This window comes from Apodemus sylvaticus, chromosome 11 (genome assembly GCF_947179515.1).
Source record: "Apodemus sylvaticus chromosome 11, mApoSyl1.1, whole genome shotgun sequence".
NCBI lineage: Eukaryota > Metazoa > Chordata > Mammalia > Rodentia > Muridae > Apodemus > Apodemus sylvaticus.
Genome location: NC_067482.1, coordinates 44,480,193 through 44,494,244, shown reverse-complemented (window position 1 = coordinate 44,494,244; position 14,052 = coordinate 44,480,193). Strand labels below are relative to the sequence as shown.

At 40.5% G+C, this 14,052-nt stretch overlaps 1 protein-coding gene across 7 annotated transcripts in view; it reads left to right on the top strand.

Annotated features, from left to right (window-relative positions):
• The window catches only part of N4bp2 (NEDD4 binding protein 2), a 66,577-nt gene that overhangs the window by 35,185 nt on the left and 17,340 nt on the right, over positions 1-14,052 (top strand). For all 7 annotated transcript variants that reach the window (XM_052199516.1, XM_052199515.1, XM_052199513.1 and 4 more), the window contains 6 exons: positions 454-530; positions 5,689-5,844; positions 7,793-10,140; positions 10,697-10,782; positions 11,430-11,475; positions 13,619-13,806. In XM_052199516.1, coding sequence (XP_052055476.1) covers positions 454-530; positions 5,689-5,844; positions 7,793-10,140; positions 10,697-10,782; positions 11,430-11,475; positions 13,619-13,806 — 2,901 coding nt within the window. The remainder of the gene's footprint in view (positions 1-453; positions 531-5,688; positions 5,845-7,792; positions 10,141-10,696; positions 10,783-11,429; positions 11,476-13,618; positions 13,807-14,052) is intronic.

The following is a 14,052-nucleotide window of genomic DNA, read 5'->3' as shown; positions in this document are numbered from 1 at the left end:
CTGCCTTGGTTCCCTGTGTGTGTTTGCTCTCCATTGCTCAGAGCCCAGTGTGCCCAGCCCCCTGCTCGATCTTGGGCTAGAATCTCCTGCCTTACAAAATCAGTGTGTCCCCTTCCTCTGCTTGGGTGTTTCCCACAGGAGACAGAACTGCTCAGTAAGCCCGGGTGTGGTGGTGCATGCTTGTAATTCCAGCTTTTCTACAACGCAAGTTCAAGGCCAGTCTAGTCTACTTGACACTTTATCTCAAATGCAGCTGCAGCAGGGGTAGCAACTAGCTACCCCTTGCAGTAACATTTGTAGTTTCTTTAAAGAGAGCTGAGAACAGAAGCTTAGTCAGTTGAGCCTGCTGACCAGCTCACCAGTGAGGGGGTTTCATTTTTAATGTGATAGTCTATAAAATTGCATTTAATTTTACGGGAAATCATTTACATTCTTTTTTTGTCTTTTCTGTAGTCTCAAAAGCATAAGTATAAGGTCCTTTTCCGGGAACCAGACACATGGTGGAAGTTCAAACCGAAGGAACTTGCAAGGTAAAGCCCGGAGGTTTTTTGAGCTGGCTTCTTTCTCTATAGCAGTGATCCAGAGTTTGTAGTAAGATTTTTTTTTCTTTATAAATGATGAATGAAGCAAAGCTGATTAGATTTTGGCTTGTCTACTTAAAAGTTGATAACATTATGTACTGTGAATGTTTTCGACAGTTTTAAATAATTATTTTTAAAATGCTTACTTATTGTGTGTGTGTGTGTGCACGAGTGCATGCGTGCGCCAATTGAACCCTACCATCAGGTCCCCTAGCAAGCATTTATGCCCGGTCAGCCATCTTGATGGCACTTCCTTGTCCTTGCTTTTATGAAGAGTTGGGAAATTTACTATATTTTATAATAATAGCCAAGGAATTTCAATTGTCTTATGTTGTCAGTTGTATACTTCCTTGTGTTAATATTTAAAACTGAAAAGACCCTAGGAGTTGGTACTCTTGAGCCATGTGTCTCTTAAAGGCAAGGACTTGTAGTTTCTAGAGTCCTAGAGAGAGGAAGGACGGAGGGAGGAAAAGTCGTAGGTATTTCAGTCTCCTGCCCTACTCTTTATTTGGTTGCTTGTCTTGAATTTAAAAATGTTATTTTTAAGAGATGAACATAGATTGTTTTTTCTTTAGTGCTCTGAAGATTTAATTTTGGATAGTTTCTTTGTAATACTTTGAACTAAATCAATACAAATTAAAGGGCAATCTGACTTTAATATATTCACAGTGTTGTATGACTATCACCACTGTGATAGTCATATATTATCATATATTTCTAATTCTGAAATATTTTCACCTTTTCACAAAGAAGTCATACCCCAGTAGTTCCTCCCTCTTTGGCAGTCTGCTGTTTTTCTCTGTAGGGTTTTTTCTAGTCTGGACAGTATGTAGACGGTGAATAGGTGGAGTCTTTTTCCCTGGCATCCTGCACTGAAAGCGTTTTCAGGGTTTATTATCTGTGTTGCAGCATGTCGCATCCAGTATCCCTTAATTGTCTTCTCATGTTCCTGGGTTTGGTTTCCTGTATCTGTTTGGGATTTTTGCATTTGTGTAGATGAGTGGGGGTCCTCCTACCCCCCACTCCCCACCCCTGTACCTTGCCTGCTATTGGTATTATAAACTAACTGAGAAGTATTTCCTCTCAGTTGGAATTTCCCCCATTCCTGTAACAAAGTTAGATTTCTCTGGCATTTGCGTGTCCATGGTGTAAGCAGTCGAGGTCTCTTTTCGGGCGCGATGCGTTCAGTGTGCTCCTCCTTAGGACTCACTGGTGATATGTGTGCTTTGGCTTGACTTTCATGTTTCCCAACAAAGTGACCCTCGTAAGGAAGCAGCTCTGCTGATTGGCCTTCTTTTCTGTTGTATTCTGTTTTGCTTAATTCATTTATGGTTTTCTTTATTCTACCTTCTTTGTTTTAAAATATATGTTTTGCTTATTTCTATTGTTTTTGAAGTCTTTACTTGAAGGTATAGATCATTTTTATAATATGAGCATTCGATGCGCAAACTCTCCTTGCTAGTTTATTTGCCTCATGGTTGAGTGTGTACAATGCTTCCTTTTGCATGTAATTAAAGTTGCATTATAATTAAATATTATCTTTTAGCTTTTGGGTTACTAAGAATTCTGTTTTACAATTTCTTGTGGATTTTCAGTTCACCTGCAGTAGGCTACATTGTGTGACACGTGTGTGATAGTTTTCACTCTTCTCTCCACTGTCTCACCGTGCTGTCCTTGAGGCCCTGTTACTATAGTGCTCTGCCCACCACTGCCTCCTGAGTGCCTGTGTCATTGCAGCCAGCTTCAATAGTTTCTTCTTGAATGTTCCATACTTGCCTAGTGAGCATGTGTATTGGGGGCTCGTGAGAGAGTTCAGTGGGCAGTCACCTGTGGCTTTGAGGGTTTGAGTTTGATCCCTAGGGCTCACATGGTGGGAAGAGAGAACCAGCTCCTGTAGGTTGTCTTCTGACCTCCACCTGCATGCTGTGGCATACAACACATCCGTGCATGCGGAAGCGTCCCCACCCTGACGTGGTTGTGTTGTGTTTAGATGCTCTCCAGCGGTACTTAGCAGTTCTGCTGGCCAGAGTGTTCCGTACCTTTCTCTGCTTGCTTTTCTTTTGTTTAGTCTTGTGGGTTAATTTTTGGACGTGGTTGCAAACTCTTCCAATGTGAGAGAGACGGTGTGTGAGTCCCTCTGCTAGCATGCCCGTCAGTCTCTGTCATATCACCGTGTCTACCTTATATATTTGAAGGGTAGTTAATGAACTTTCTAAGAGTGTATCGTTTGTTTGACATTACCCTAATTAACTGGACTTTATCACTTCCCAGTGATTTTTCTTTTGTCTTTAAGAATAGCTTTTGCTAGAAAGTCTGGTTTGTTTAATTAATAGAACTGTACCAGCATCCTTTTAGTTAACATTGGAGAGTGTTTCTCTTTTCATGCTTTTACTGTCAAGCTTTTAATATCCTTGATGTTTATGTATTTATTGCACCTAGTGTGGCTTGTTTCTCTCTCTGTGTGTATGTGTGTGTGTGTGTGTTTGTGTTAGGGGACAGAAGTTTGGAGGTGGTCTCCTGTGGCCCAGGCTAGTCTTGAACTCGTGATCCTCCTGCCTCCACTTTCAGGTGTTAGGATGTCAGGCAGAGGCCAGGTTTCTCAGTCCTGTCCTGACTTCAGATGCTGAGCTGCTCTCAGGATGTTTTGTGCTCACACAGCTGCCTTCCCAGTGCTCACTGCGCTTGGTACTCATTGGCCCTCTTTATGATGAGTGCTCTGTTTGTTTCTGTTTTTTTGAGACGAGGTCTCACTGTGTAGCCTTGGCTGACCTAGAACTTAACCATGTAGACCAGGCTGTCCTCAAACTCAACAGAAATCCGCCTGCCTCTGCCTACCAAGTGATGGGATTAAAGTCATATGCCACCAGGCCTGACTTCTATGATTGTTATTAGAAAAAAATATATATGTGAAGTTTTTTCTCACATCATATTTTAGAAAATTTAGGTAACATTTAAGTCTGTTTTCTTCTATACCAATTTCTAAATTCTGTGCACTTTGTTTATATTTTTTACTGGCCACCTTCCATGTTTCACTCTGCAAAGCTTAACTCTAAAGTAAAATCATTTTCTTTGCCTTCCTACTTACAAACACAAGGGCTCGATGACACTCACTGATAGTTCCTCATGAGTGGACATGATGTTATGTGGCCTACACACAGCTGCTTGTTGTGTGTGACTTACACACAGCTGCTTGTTGTGTGTGACTTACACACAGCTGCTTGTTGTGCTCAAATCTTCCCTTTTGTGAGTCATGTTCCCATTGCAGCAGAGACCCTTCCTTAATCCGAGAGTTTGTCCGCCTGATATTTACCTTTAAACTTTGTTTACAGTAAGAGTTTGTTTATGTGAAACTATTTCTTAAGTTTTCCTTTGAAAATATTTTTAACATCTTCATTCTTTTTTTTGTTTGTTTTGTTTTTTGTTTGTTTGTTTGTTTTTTGAGACAGGGTTTCTCTGTGTAGCCCTGGCTGTCCTAGAACTCACTCTGTAGACCAGGCTGGCCTCGAACTCAGAAATCTGCCTGCCTCTGCCTCCCAAGTGCTGGGATTACAGGCGTGCGCCACCACTGCCCAGCTCAACATTTTCATTCTTGTAAGACACTTATTTTATATATTCTGGGCTGTCAGCTAGTTTCTGTTGCTGAAAGTAACATTTATGTTTTATTTTTATTACGGTTGCTAAGTCCTCTTATTCTAATCATTTGTTTTTATCTATATGACTAGCCATATATTTTAATTTCTATCTTAATATCATCTCCTTTATCTTTGAGTGACAATTTTAGCAGATGTTTCTAGTTATGGATTTTTTATTCTGTTACCTTGCTGGACTCCTGAAATCAGGACATGGGTGTCATTCAACAGTTCTAGAAAGTTCTCAGCATTTATCTTTAAACTGCCTTTGTCCCATCTCTCTCTTCTCTTCTTCAGACTTGGAACGGTGGTATACTAGACCTTTTTTTTTTTTTTTGCTTTGGCCTCTGTGTCTATGTTTCTTAACCTCTCTCATATTTTCTATCTCTTTGCTTCTCTGTGATATGAAACCAGACAAGATCGAGGTAGGTAAATATGAAAACCATATTTACCCAAGAGGCAAACGCTAATATTAGCTCTGGAATTCAGATAGAAAGCCTTGAATCCAGACTAAGTTGAGAGAGTTACAACTGAGATGCTTTCACTAAGAAGCAAACCCAGGGGGTTAAAGCGTATTATCCTGCTTCCTGGCAGTGCAACTCCAGAAAATGCCTTCAGTCTGACTTAAGGATTTCCATGTTAGGGTTAACTAACTGTGAGTTCACTAGCAAAACCACAGATGAACAAGCAGGACTGGAAATGCAAATAATAAGCTTCATATTTGGACATCCAGAGACTTAATATGCTAGGAATTCAAAAATATTGTTTGAACCTAAAATGTAATAAAATGTGTTTGTTTTAATTTAGTTGGGATCTGGTTTTATTATAACAGGAAGGCACTTTGGGATATTTACTCAGAGTCTCTATAGTGGGATACTTACTGCTCAGAGTTAATACTTAATTAAAACCTTTAAGCGACGACAATCATTGTTTTATGAATTTTTTCCCCAGAGTTTTAGAACAATTTCTTTTAAGGTCATTGAATCCTTTCTCCTGAGTTAATAAAGAATATCTGCAAAAAAATTATATAGTATATTTAATAGAATGGCGATTTAAAAGAGCCTGACTAGGTTGGGTGTGGTGGTATAATCCCAGCACTTAAAAATCTGAGGCAGGAGGATCCCAAGTTTCAGGTCGTCATCAGCCTAGGCTTCATAGAAAGACCACATCTTAAAACAAATGAAAACAAACCTTCCAAAACAAAATGAGATGGAAATGAACTTAGGACTAGATAGCACACATTGTGTAAAGGCAAGGTCTTCTGTTCGCCTATCTCACATGAGATGTGTCATTGATGGTGTTAGGGATGTAGCTCAGTGGTGACGTGCTTGCCTTGCATGCACACGGCCCTGAGTTCAGTCCCCAGCACCGCAGAAAAGAAAAGGCTTTCTGGACTTTGTGTGTTCTTTTTTTTTTTTTTTTCTTTCCTTTTTGGTTGTCAACCTTCTTCCCACCTTTCTCTCCCCTGGACTTTTCAGACGTAATATTCATGGAGTAAGCAAAGAGAAAATATCAAGAATGCTGGAGCACTATCAGCGTTTTGTTTCTGTGCCGATAATCATGAGTTCTTCAGATCCAGAGAAAACAGAGCAGATTGAGTTGTGTGCATATGCTTGTGAAGACAGAAATCCTAGGTGGGTTAAACTCTATTACATGCAAAAAATGCAGTATGGGGCTATGGTTTCTTTTTTAATGATAGCTTTGAAGACTTGAAATCACTGCTGATAAACTGAAAATAAAGAGGTTTTCTTTTTTATTTAAATTAAACAGTTTCCCCTGAAGTCAGCTGAGGATGCTAGCAAGAGAAGGAAGAATCCATTTGAAGGGTGCTTTTTTTCCCTTTGAGCTGAGAGTTTGTGATCTGCAGTTATACAGTGAATATACTTGTCTTTTTTGAGTGTTTTTCTTTTCTCTTAATTGTTTTTGTGTATATCCATGTTACTTTTATTTTTTATTTTTAATTTTTTTAAGGTTTTAGTGAATGTACTCTTAAGTTTTCACATAGAGAATTCAGTTAGTATTAGATGTGATTTTACTTGGAAAAGCTTAATGGGAGAGTTGTGTCTTAGAGAATTCCTCAGATAAAGGAAAATTACCTGATAAACTGAATAAGAAAAAATGGTTGAAGTTGAAAGTATAATTCTATGAGTTGGAAACTAACATCCAGAATGATTTTAAAACATTTAATAAATGACATCTTAAATGAGAGCTCCTTCTCTTTTTCTCCTCTCCTCCCCTCCCCTTTTTCCTTTCCTTTTTCCTTTTTCCTTTCCTTTTTCTTTTCCTTTTCCCCTTTTCCTTTTTCCTCTGTCCTCTGTCCTCTCCTCTCCTCTTTCCTCTCCTCCCTTCCCCTCCCCCTCATTTCTCCAAGATAGGGTTTCACTGTGTGTCTCTGGCTGTTCTAGAACTTGCTTTGTAAACCAGGAGGCCTTGAACTCACAGAGACTGTCTCTGCCTCCAAGTTTGGAGGTTAAAGGCCTGTGCCACCACTGCTTGGCTTCTTTAGTTTTTCTTAATCATGTAAATTATGTTGTGTTACTGCTCTAGTTAGTAACTTGACCCTGGGAGTGCAGACTAGAGTCTCATGTAGTAGCTAGTATTCAGGGCATCAGGTAATTTATATTCTGAGGGGGTTAAGCAAAGTTCACTTGAGTTCAAGTTGCATAGAGTAAACCTATTCTTGGATAATAATTACAGAAACATGATGGGTAAGCCCACTCCTGTTTACCACATTCCAAATGCAGCCCATGTGCTGAGGAAGAGAGGTCACAAGACTGTTGTTTGCTTGTTCTCACAGGCTCACAGGGATCTCATATAGCTTGACTCGTGGACCATGTTCTGACAGCATTGGTTTTGAGATCCTGTAAATAGGTGATTCTCAATTTACCCAGTGCTTCTACATTTTAGTTCATTTCATGTGGTTACCCCAACCATAAAGTTATTATTGTTGCTACTTCATAATAGCAATTTTGCTTCTGTTATGAATGTAATGTAAATATATGTTTCCCAATGGTGAAACCCTGTGGAAGGGTCTACAGAGGTTGCGACCTACAGGTTGAGAAATAAAACTTTCTTTCTAGGAAATGTAGACCCACTGTAACATATGCTAAGCTATGGATGTGAAGGCAAGCCAGCAGGTATTGTCCTCCCCTGTGAGCACATTAGAGCCTTCACTGATGACCAACATGTCTCACCTCACGTGACTGATAGCTGAAGGGTACTGTTCAACCTGAAGTTTGCTTGTCTGTTTCACATGGTGATCCATGTTGCTAAAGAATTGTGTTTGTGCTATTTCAGGGAAAGGTTAAGATTAGTTCTTAGGTTATTTCTTCCACCAGTCTAGGGATTGAACTCACGGCCCCGTTTGTTGGGCTAGTGTTCTGCCTCTAAGTTCTGCTGTTGAGTTTTATATATATATATATATATATATATCCCCATCCCAGCTTTGATAATTTTTGTGTAATCTAATTATAAATATTTAGAATAAGTGCTAAGTGTTGTTTGGCTGCATGTTCTTTAATTTAAATCATAGTATTAATCACACTGAGGAAACTTTCTTACCACACTTGAAATGTCTTGTAGCCCAAGAGACAGTGAAGCTGTTATCTCTGCAAAAGAAGACAGTGTCTCATCTGCATCTCCGAAGCACTTAGAGTTAACTGAAGAGAAGACCCTTGAAGTAGGCACACAAGGAGTGTTGCCTGCGAGTGATCCCCCACTCCCTCATCCCGGCTTAAAGAGAGGAGGAAAGGAGTTGAGTGACATGAGTCATGGCAGTCATAGCCACTTCTTTCAGGACACTCCGAGCACCTATTTTCCTAACCCTGAAAGCAAAGTTCAAGCCACAGATAGAAGTGAGAAAGAACAAGAGACCATGTCTGAAAAGGAGCCTTCTGAAGCAGATGCGTGGAGTCCCGCAGAGGGCGCGTCCCCAAATGGCTCCTGCGCTGAGGACAGTCAGGAAGCCTGTGAGCTTGCAGGTGCCGCTACACTTGCAAGTGAAAAGCCCTCGCCTCCTGACACCCTGGAAGAAAGGACGGCAGGAAAGACAAAGACCATTGGTAAACAAAAAAGCAAATCATCTTTGGAAAAATTCCCCAAACATGAGCTATCAAATTTTGTTGGTGACTGGCCAGTTGATAAGACAATTAGCCAGAGAACCAAAAAGAACCGGAAAACTGAAAAAGGTTTATCTGTACAAAGTGACAAAAAATGTAATCGCTCACAGTCCCACAAAGTATTAGATACTAGGGTATCTGTGAATACAGATCCTATCCAGCCCCAAGGATCTCCACATGGAAATGATGATCTTTCAGAAGCACCCAGTAGCTATCACTACGATCCTTTCAAAAGTACTGAGCAAACCTCATTCAGCACTGTGAGCGACTGGCCCGCATCTGCTTCATTAGCTCAGAGAGAGCACAGGTCGAGAATGCCAAAAGCTGGCTTAAGTGAACCCAGCGTGGAATTTGGACCGAATGACAACCTGGGTGAAATACCCTTATATCCGGCACACGAGGCATGCTGGGGGACAAGCCCCGAAGAACTGAAGACGCTGAGTTCCAGCCTTCGGAGTTCTGAAATGCTGCCCAGTAAACCAGCTCGTGAGCAACACCAGGCAGCTCTGAGTCAGGTGGGCCACGGCCAGCACACACTGCCTCTTCCCTTTCCTGGCAGTACAGCAGGTCTTCCTGGAGTAGTGGGTCCCCGATCTCTAACAGAATTTCCAGTGGGGTTGTCTGGAATTGTCTCTGGAATAGATACAGGCATTTGTACCCAGACTGAGCCCCAAGATTTTGCTCTCTTGTGGAAAATAGAAAAGAATAAAATCAATGTTTCAGATTCTGTCAGAGTGTTGACAGGAAGATTAGATGGGTTTAAGCCAAAAGATTTCACTCTTAATAGAAAATTAAATGTTCAGGAAACAATTCCATATAGAGTAATGCATGATAAAAGTACATTCGTTGAGGAAAGTGAGCTTACCAGTGCTGATGAATCTGAAAATCTTAACATCCTTTGCAAACTGTTTGGATCCTTTTCCTTAGAAGCCCTGAAAGATTTATATGAGAGATGTAATAAAGACATCATTTGGGCCACAAGCCTCTTGTTGGACTCGGAGACTAAACTATGTGAGGACACTGCGGTTGAGAATCCCCCCAGGGCACACAGCGAGTCACAGGTCAGCCCGTTTTCTATGGGCTTGGATTTGAAGGAAATTATTAGCCACCGAGGAACCTCAGAAGATTGCAATTCTTCTGTATCAGAATTTAGTGCGGGAATTGGTATCAGGAACACCTGTGCACAGTCTGCAGGTGACCTAGAAAGGGGGAACTCACAGCAGGAAGGGATAAGAGCTATAAATCCTGAAAGCCCTGAATTAATGACCAGAATATTCCCCAGTACCGCTGTAAAGAGTAATAACGAAGCAGTGCCCGGCCGCCGGGCTGACCTGTCGGGCGCGTGCGCCTTCCAGCAGCCGCGTCCACTCACTCCACAGTCTTATGTCCCCAAAGATGTGAGTGCAGTGGAAAAAAATCTAGCAGTGACAGAGACCAGAGACAATATTCATTCTTTTCTAAATTTATCTGATATTATAAACTCAGCAACAAGCACTTCAAATCTTGAATTAAATGAAGATGTTTATCTTACTGGCTCTTTGGAAGTAAAGACAAATGAAAATCTTCCTAAGGATTATATGAAATTTGCAAACATGGAAGAATTTACCAATGAAGATAAACAGGAAATGGAGAAAAATCTAATGCCAGGAACTGGTTGGTCAGCAGGAGTTAGTGAAGAGGGTAAAACTGAGGTATTGACTCCTGCACCAGTGACAGCCAAATCTCTGACCATAGACTGCCTGGAGCTGGCATTACCCCCTGAGCTGGCTTTCCAACTTAACGAGCTATTTGGCCCAGTTGGTATTGATTCAGGTAAGGAAAAAGTAAATTATCTCTGTGTATGTGTGTGTGTAAATAGCATATACTTTCTATCTCAGTTGAAATTTTTGTAGGCTGAATGTATCTGATTTATGTCACATAATTTTACATAGTGCCTTATTTTTGACATAACAAGTTTTTAAAGTATTTAAAACAATTTGAAGTAGAGAATATTTACATAGAATTTTAAAATTCAATATATCCATGAACATGTTGCAAGTTTTCTTGGTACGTACCTTATACGTATTTGCAAAAGTGAACTTTTGGAAAAAGAGTTCCTTGGTGCTGTTTCTGATAGATTAAGGCAGGAATTAATTTCCACTTACTGTTATGGGAAGACTCATCTAGAGGAATATATTAAGTTATTGGGACATGTAATAACTTAACATGTTGTACCAATTAAGTATGAAAACAATGGCATAGAACATAAAAATATCCCAAGTAAATAGAAATGTGATAGTAATTAATGACAAAGTTTAACATGGTCTGTTAACATCTGCAATGTGCAATGAGTAATGGTTGTATTTTTTTCTTTTTGTTCCTTCACAAGGGTCTCTAACAGTTGAGGACTGTGTGGTTCATATAGATCTGAATCTGGCTAAAGTGATTCATGAGAAATGGAAAGACTCTGTAATGGTTGGTAACTTCCTTGTATGAAGACCCCATCCCCCATCTCTCCATCCCCCTTTCCCCATTCCCCCATGTCATTTCACTCATACACACATACAGATTTATACACATGCTGAAAATCTTGAAAAACAGAGCTCTGTTAGTAGGATATATATGTATATATATGCATGCATGCAGATGTTCTTTTTTTTTTTAATATTTTTATTTTCTATATTCTTTGTTTACATTCCAAATGATTTCCCCTTTCTCGGATCCCCCCTCCCCATATGTCCCATAAACCTTCTTCTCTCCACTTCTTCTTTTTTTTTTAATATTTTTATTTTCTATATTCTTTGTCTTTTTGTTTTTTTTTTTACTCTTTACATACAATAGTGTTTTGCCTACATGTAGATCCCCTGGACTAGAGTTACAGACAGTTTGCATTTGGGTTCTGGGAGTTGAACCAAGGTCCTCAGGAAGAGCAGCTAATGCTCTTACCACTGAGCCATCTCTCCAGCCAACATCGCTATTCTTAGTAATTTTATTGATATAGTTTGATTATTTTACTTAATTTTCATAGTGATTCAGTTCACAGGAAGAACAATAGCCTGCAGGCTTGTTTGCCATTGCCCCTCTTTTGCTAACCCTTGGTCTCTCTCTGCCTTTGTGTTCAGGAGCGGCAGAGACAGGAGGAGGTTTCTCGAGGCAAGCGCGCGCAAGGTGAGGACATCTTTGGCTTACACTTTGCCTTGATGTTGAAATGTTGACTGCATAGTTTTAATTCATTCTAAATGTACTTCCATAAAATATGTTACCCAAAGATTTAAAAAAGTGTGTGTGTTTTTTGTGAGTGTATGTGTGTGATGGAGAGTGTATATGTCATGGTGTTTGTATAGAGGTCAGAGGGAGGTCTCCAGGTTTCTCCTTCTACCATGTGGATTCTGGGCATTGAACTCAGGTAGTCAGGTTTGGCAGCAGATGCCTTTACTCACTATGTCCCCAAGAATTTTGGTTTACAAATGAAAAAATAACCTCGTGTGTGTGTGTGTGTGTGTGTGTGTGTGTGTGTGTGTGTGTGTATGTGTGTGTGTGTGTGAGAGAGAGAGAGAGAGAGAGAGAGAGAGAGACAGGGTTTTTTTGTTTTTTTTGTTTTTTTTTGTTTTTGTTTTTTTGTGTAGCTCTGGCTATCCTAGAACTTGCTTTAGACCAGACAGGCTGGCCTTGAACTCACAGAGATTGTCCGGCTTTTAGGGCTAGAATTAAAGGAGTGTGTTGCCACTGCCCAGCAAGAAATCCTTTTTTTTTTTTTTTTTTTTTAAAGATTTATTTTAGGTGAGTACACTGTGATTGTCTTTATACACATCAGAAGAAGACATTGGATCCCATTGCAGATGGTTGTGAGCTACCATGTGGTTGCTGGGAATTGTACTCAGGTTCTCTGGAAGAGCAGTCAGTGCTCTTAACCTCTGAGCCATCTCTCCAGCCCAAGAAATCCTTTTTAAAAAAACTTGCCTTTTTGTGTATTTATTGAGGCAGTTTGTAGCCAAGGCTGGTCTTAAATTTGTAATACTTTTGTTTTTAAAGCTTTTGGACTACTGGGACCACACCGTGCCCAGCTACAAATAAATGTTATCTCCCCCCCCCCCAAAAAAAAGATTAACACTGAATCTTGATGCAGAATAGAAACCTAGAAGAAAATAAGGCTGTGCACTGTATGTTTATCATGACTGCTGCAGTAGCTCATGTTGTCAAAGTACGTAAGGTTTTGAAAAACTTCTGGTTTATTTTCTTGATAGCATTATAGAGTTATTACTTGGCTATTCACATCTTTATTAATATCAGTGTCTTAGATTACAAAGATGAACCTGCTTTTTTGATAAATCCTGTTGACTTGAAGGTCCTTGATTCCAGATAACTTCTTACCCAATGTAGTTTCCAGTCATTTCTGTCATGCAGGCCTGGTAAGAAAGGCTTCCTTTTGTAAAGCCACACCTTGAGTACTTCAGGGCACTCCACCCTGCAACTAAGGCGAGGAACTGTAGGTTTGGAAGATTCTTGGACTCCTCTTTACTTCAGACTTGTGTTTGTCATGGCTTCAGCAGAGACTTGGTCTCTCCTAGAGTATAAGCAGCACTGTTCGGAGCCCTGGGCTGAGAACAAAAGACAAATCCGACAGTCTGGGAGGAGACAGGGAGAGAGAGGTGAATATGATCAAAACTCAAAGTGGGAAATTTTTAAGAATTAATAAAAAAGAGAGAGAGAGAGCTGTCTAAGGGCAGAAGTGACTGGACTGCATTGTGGTTCCGTGACTGCTATGGCTGCAGTAGCTGCAGTTTCTTCACTCCCCACAGAGACAGGAATCTATCAGAATGTGCCTGTCCTCCTTAGAGATGCTGGGCTGCATGTTAACTCCTGTTCCTGTGAACCTCATGCTTCCTTCTCTAGTTTGATTGTAACTTGCTGTTTATAGTCTCCTCTGGTCTGTGAGCTTGTCAGCATGTTGCTGTCCTCACTTTAGGAGGCAAAGAGCCAGGCTGAGCAGGGCTCTCCCTGCTTCTCCCCCCCCTGCAGGACTGCTTTGTTGGGGGAGGGAGGGAGGGAGGGAGGGAGGGAGGGAGGGAGGGAAGGAGTTAAAGTGACATGGGAAAGAACAGGGAAGCATTGAGCTGATTGATGGCTATACCTAGGTCACTGCTCACGTGAACTATTTGCTTGTAGTTATGGGAAGGCTTATTTTGAAATTTCAGAGTCATTATAAATTGAAAAGGACCTTAAAATCCCATGTTTCTTTTGTCTTGTGACTAATGTTTAGTTTGTATATTAATTGCCGAATCTGTGATACTTCTTTATATTACCCATGTAGATCCTTTGCTGGCTGGATATGCTGTTTCTGATAATTCTGAGCAAAAATCATCTCAGAAAACAGGCAAAAGATTATTGAAGACTTTAGCAGCACCTGAGACCCTGGATCACTGGAACATTCAAACAAAAAAAGTTTCTCTTCGAGAAATAATGTCAGAAGAAATTGCCTTACAGGAGAAACATGACTTGGTATGGCACAGATACTACCCGTGGTCTCTGACTGCAGTGTTATGTACACGTGATTTTCATTTAATTCTGTGTTTCTCATATTTAACCTGGTTGATGGCAATATTAAAACTGAAGAGTGTATAGATGGAATCTGAAGTTGAGGCTCTGCTTCTAGTTGATCCTCTGATATGCGTGAGCTGCCCAGTGTGTGTGTGTGTGTGTGTGTGTGTGTGTGTGCGTGTGCGTGTGTGTGCGTGTGCGTGTGCG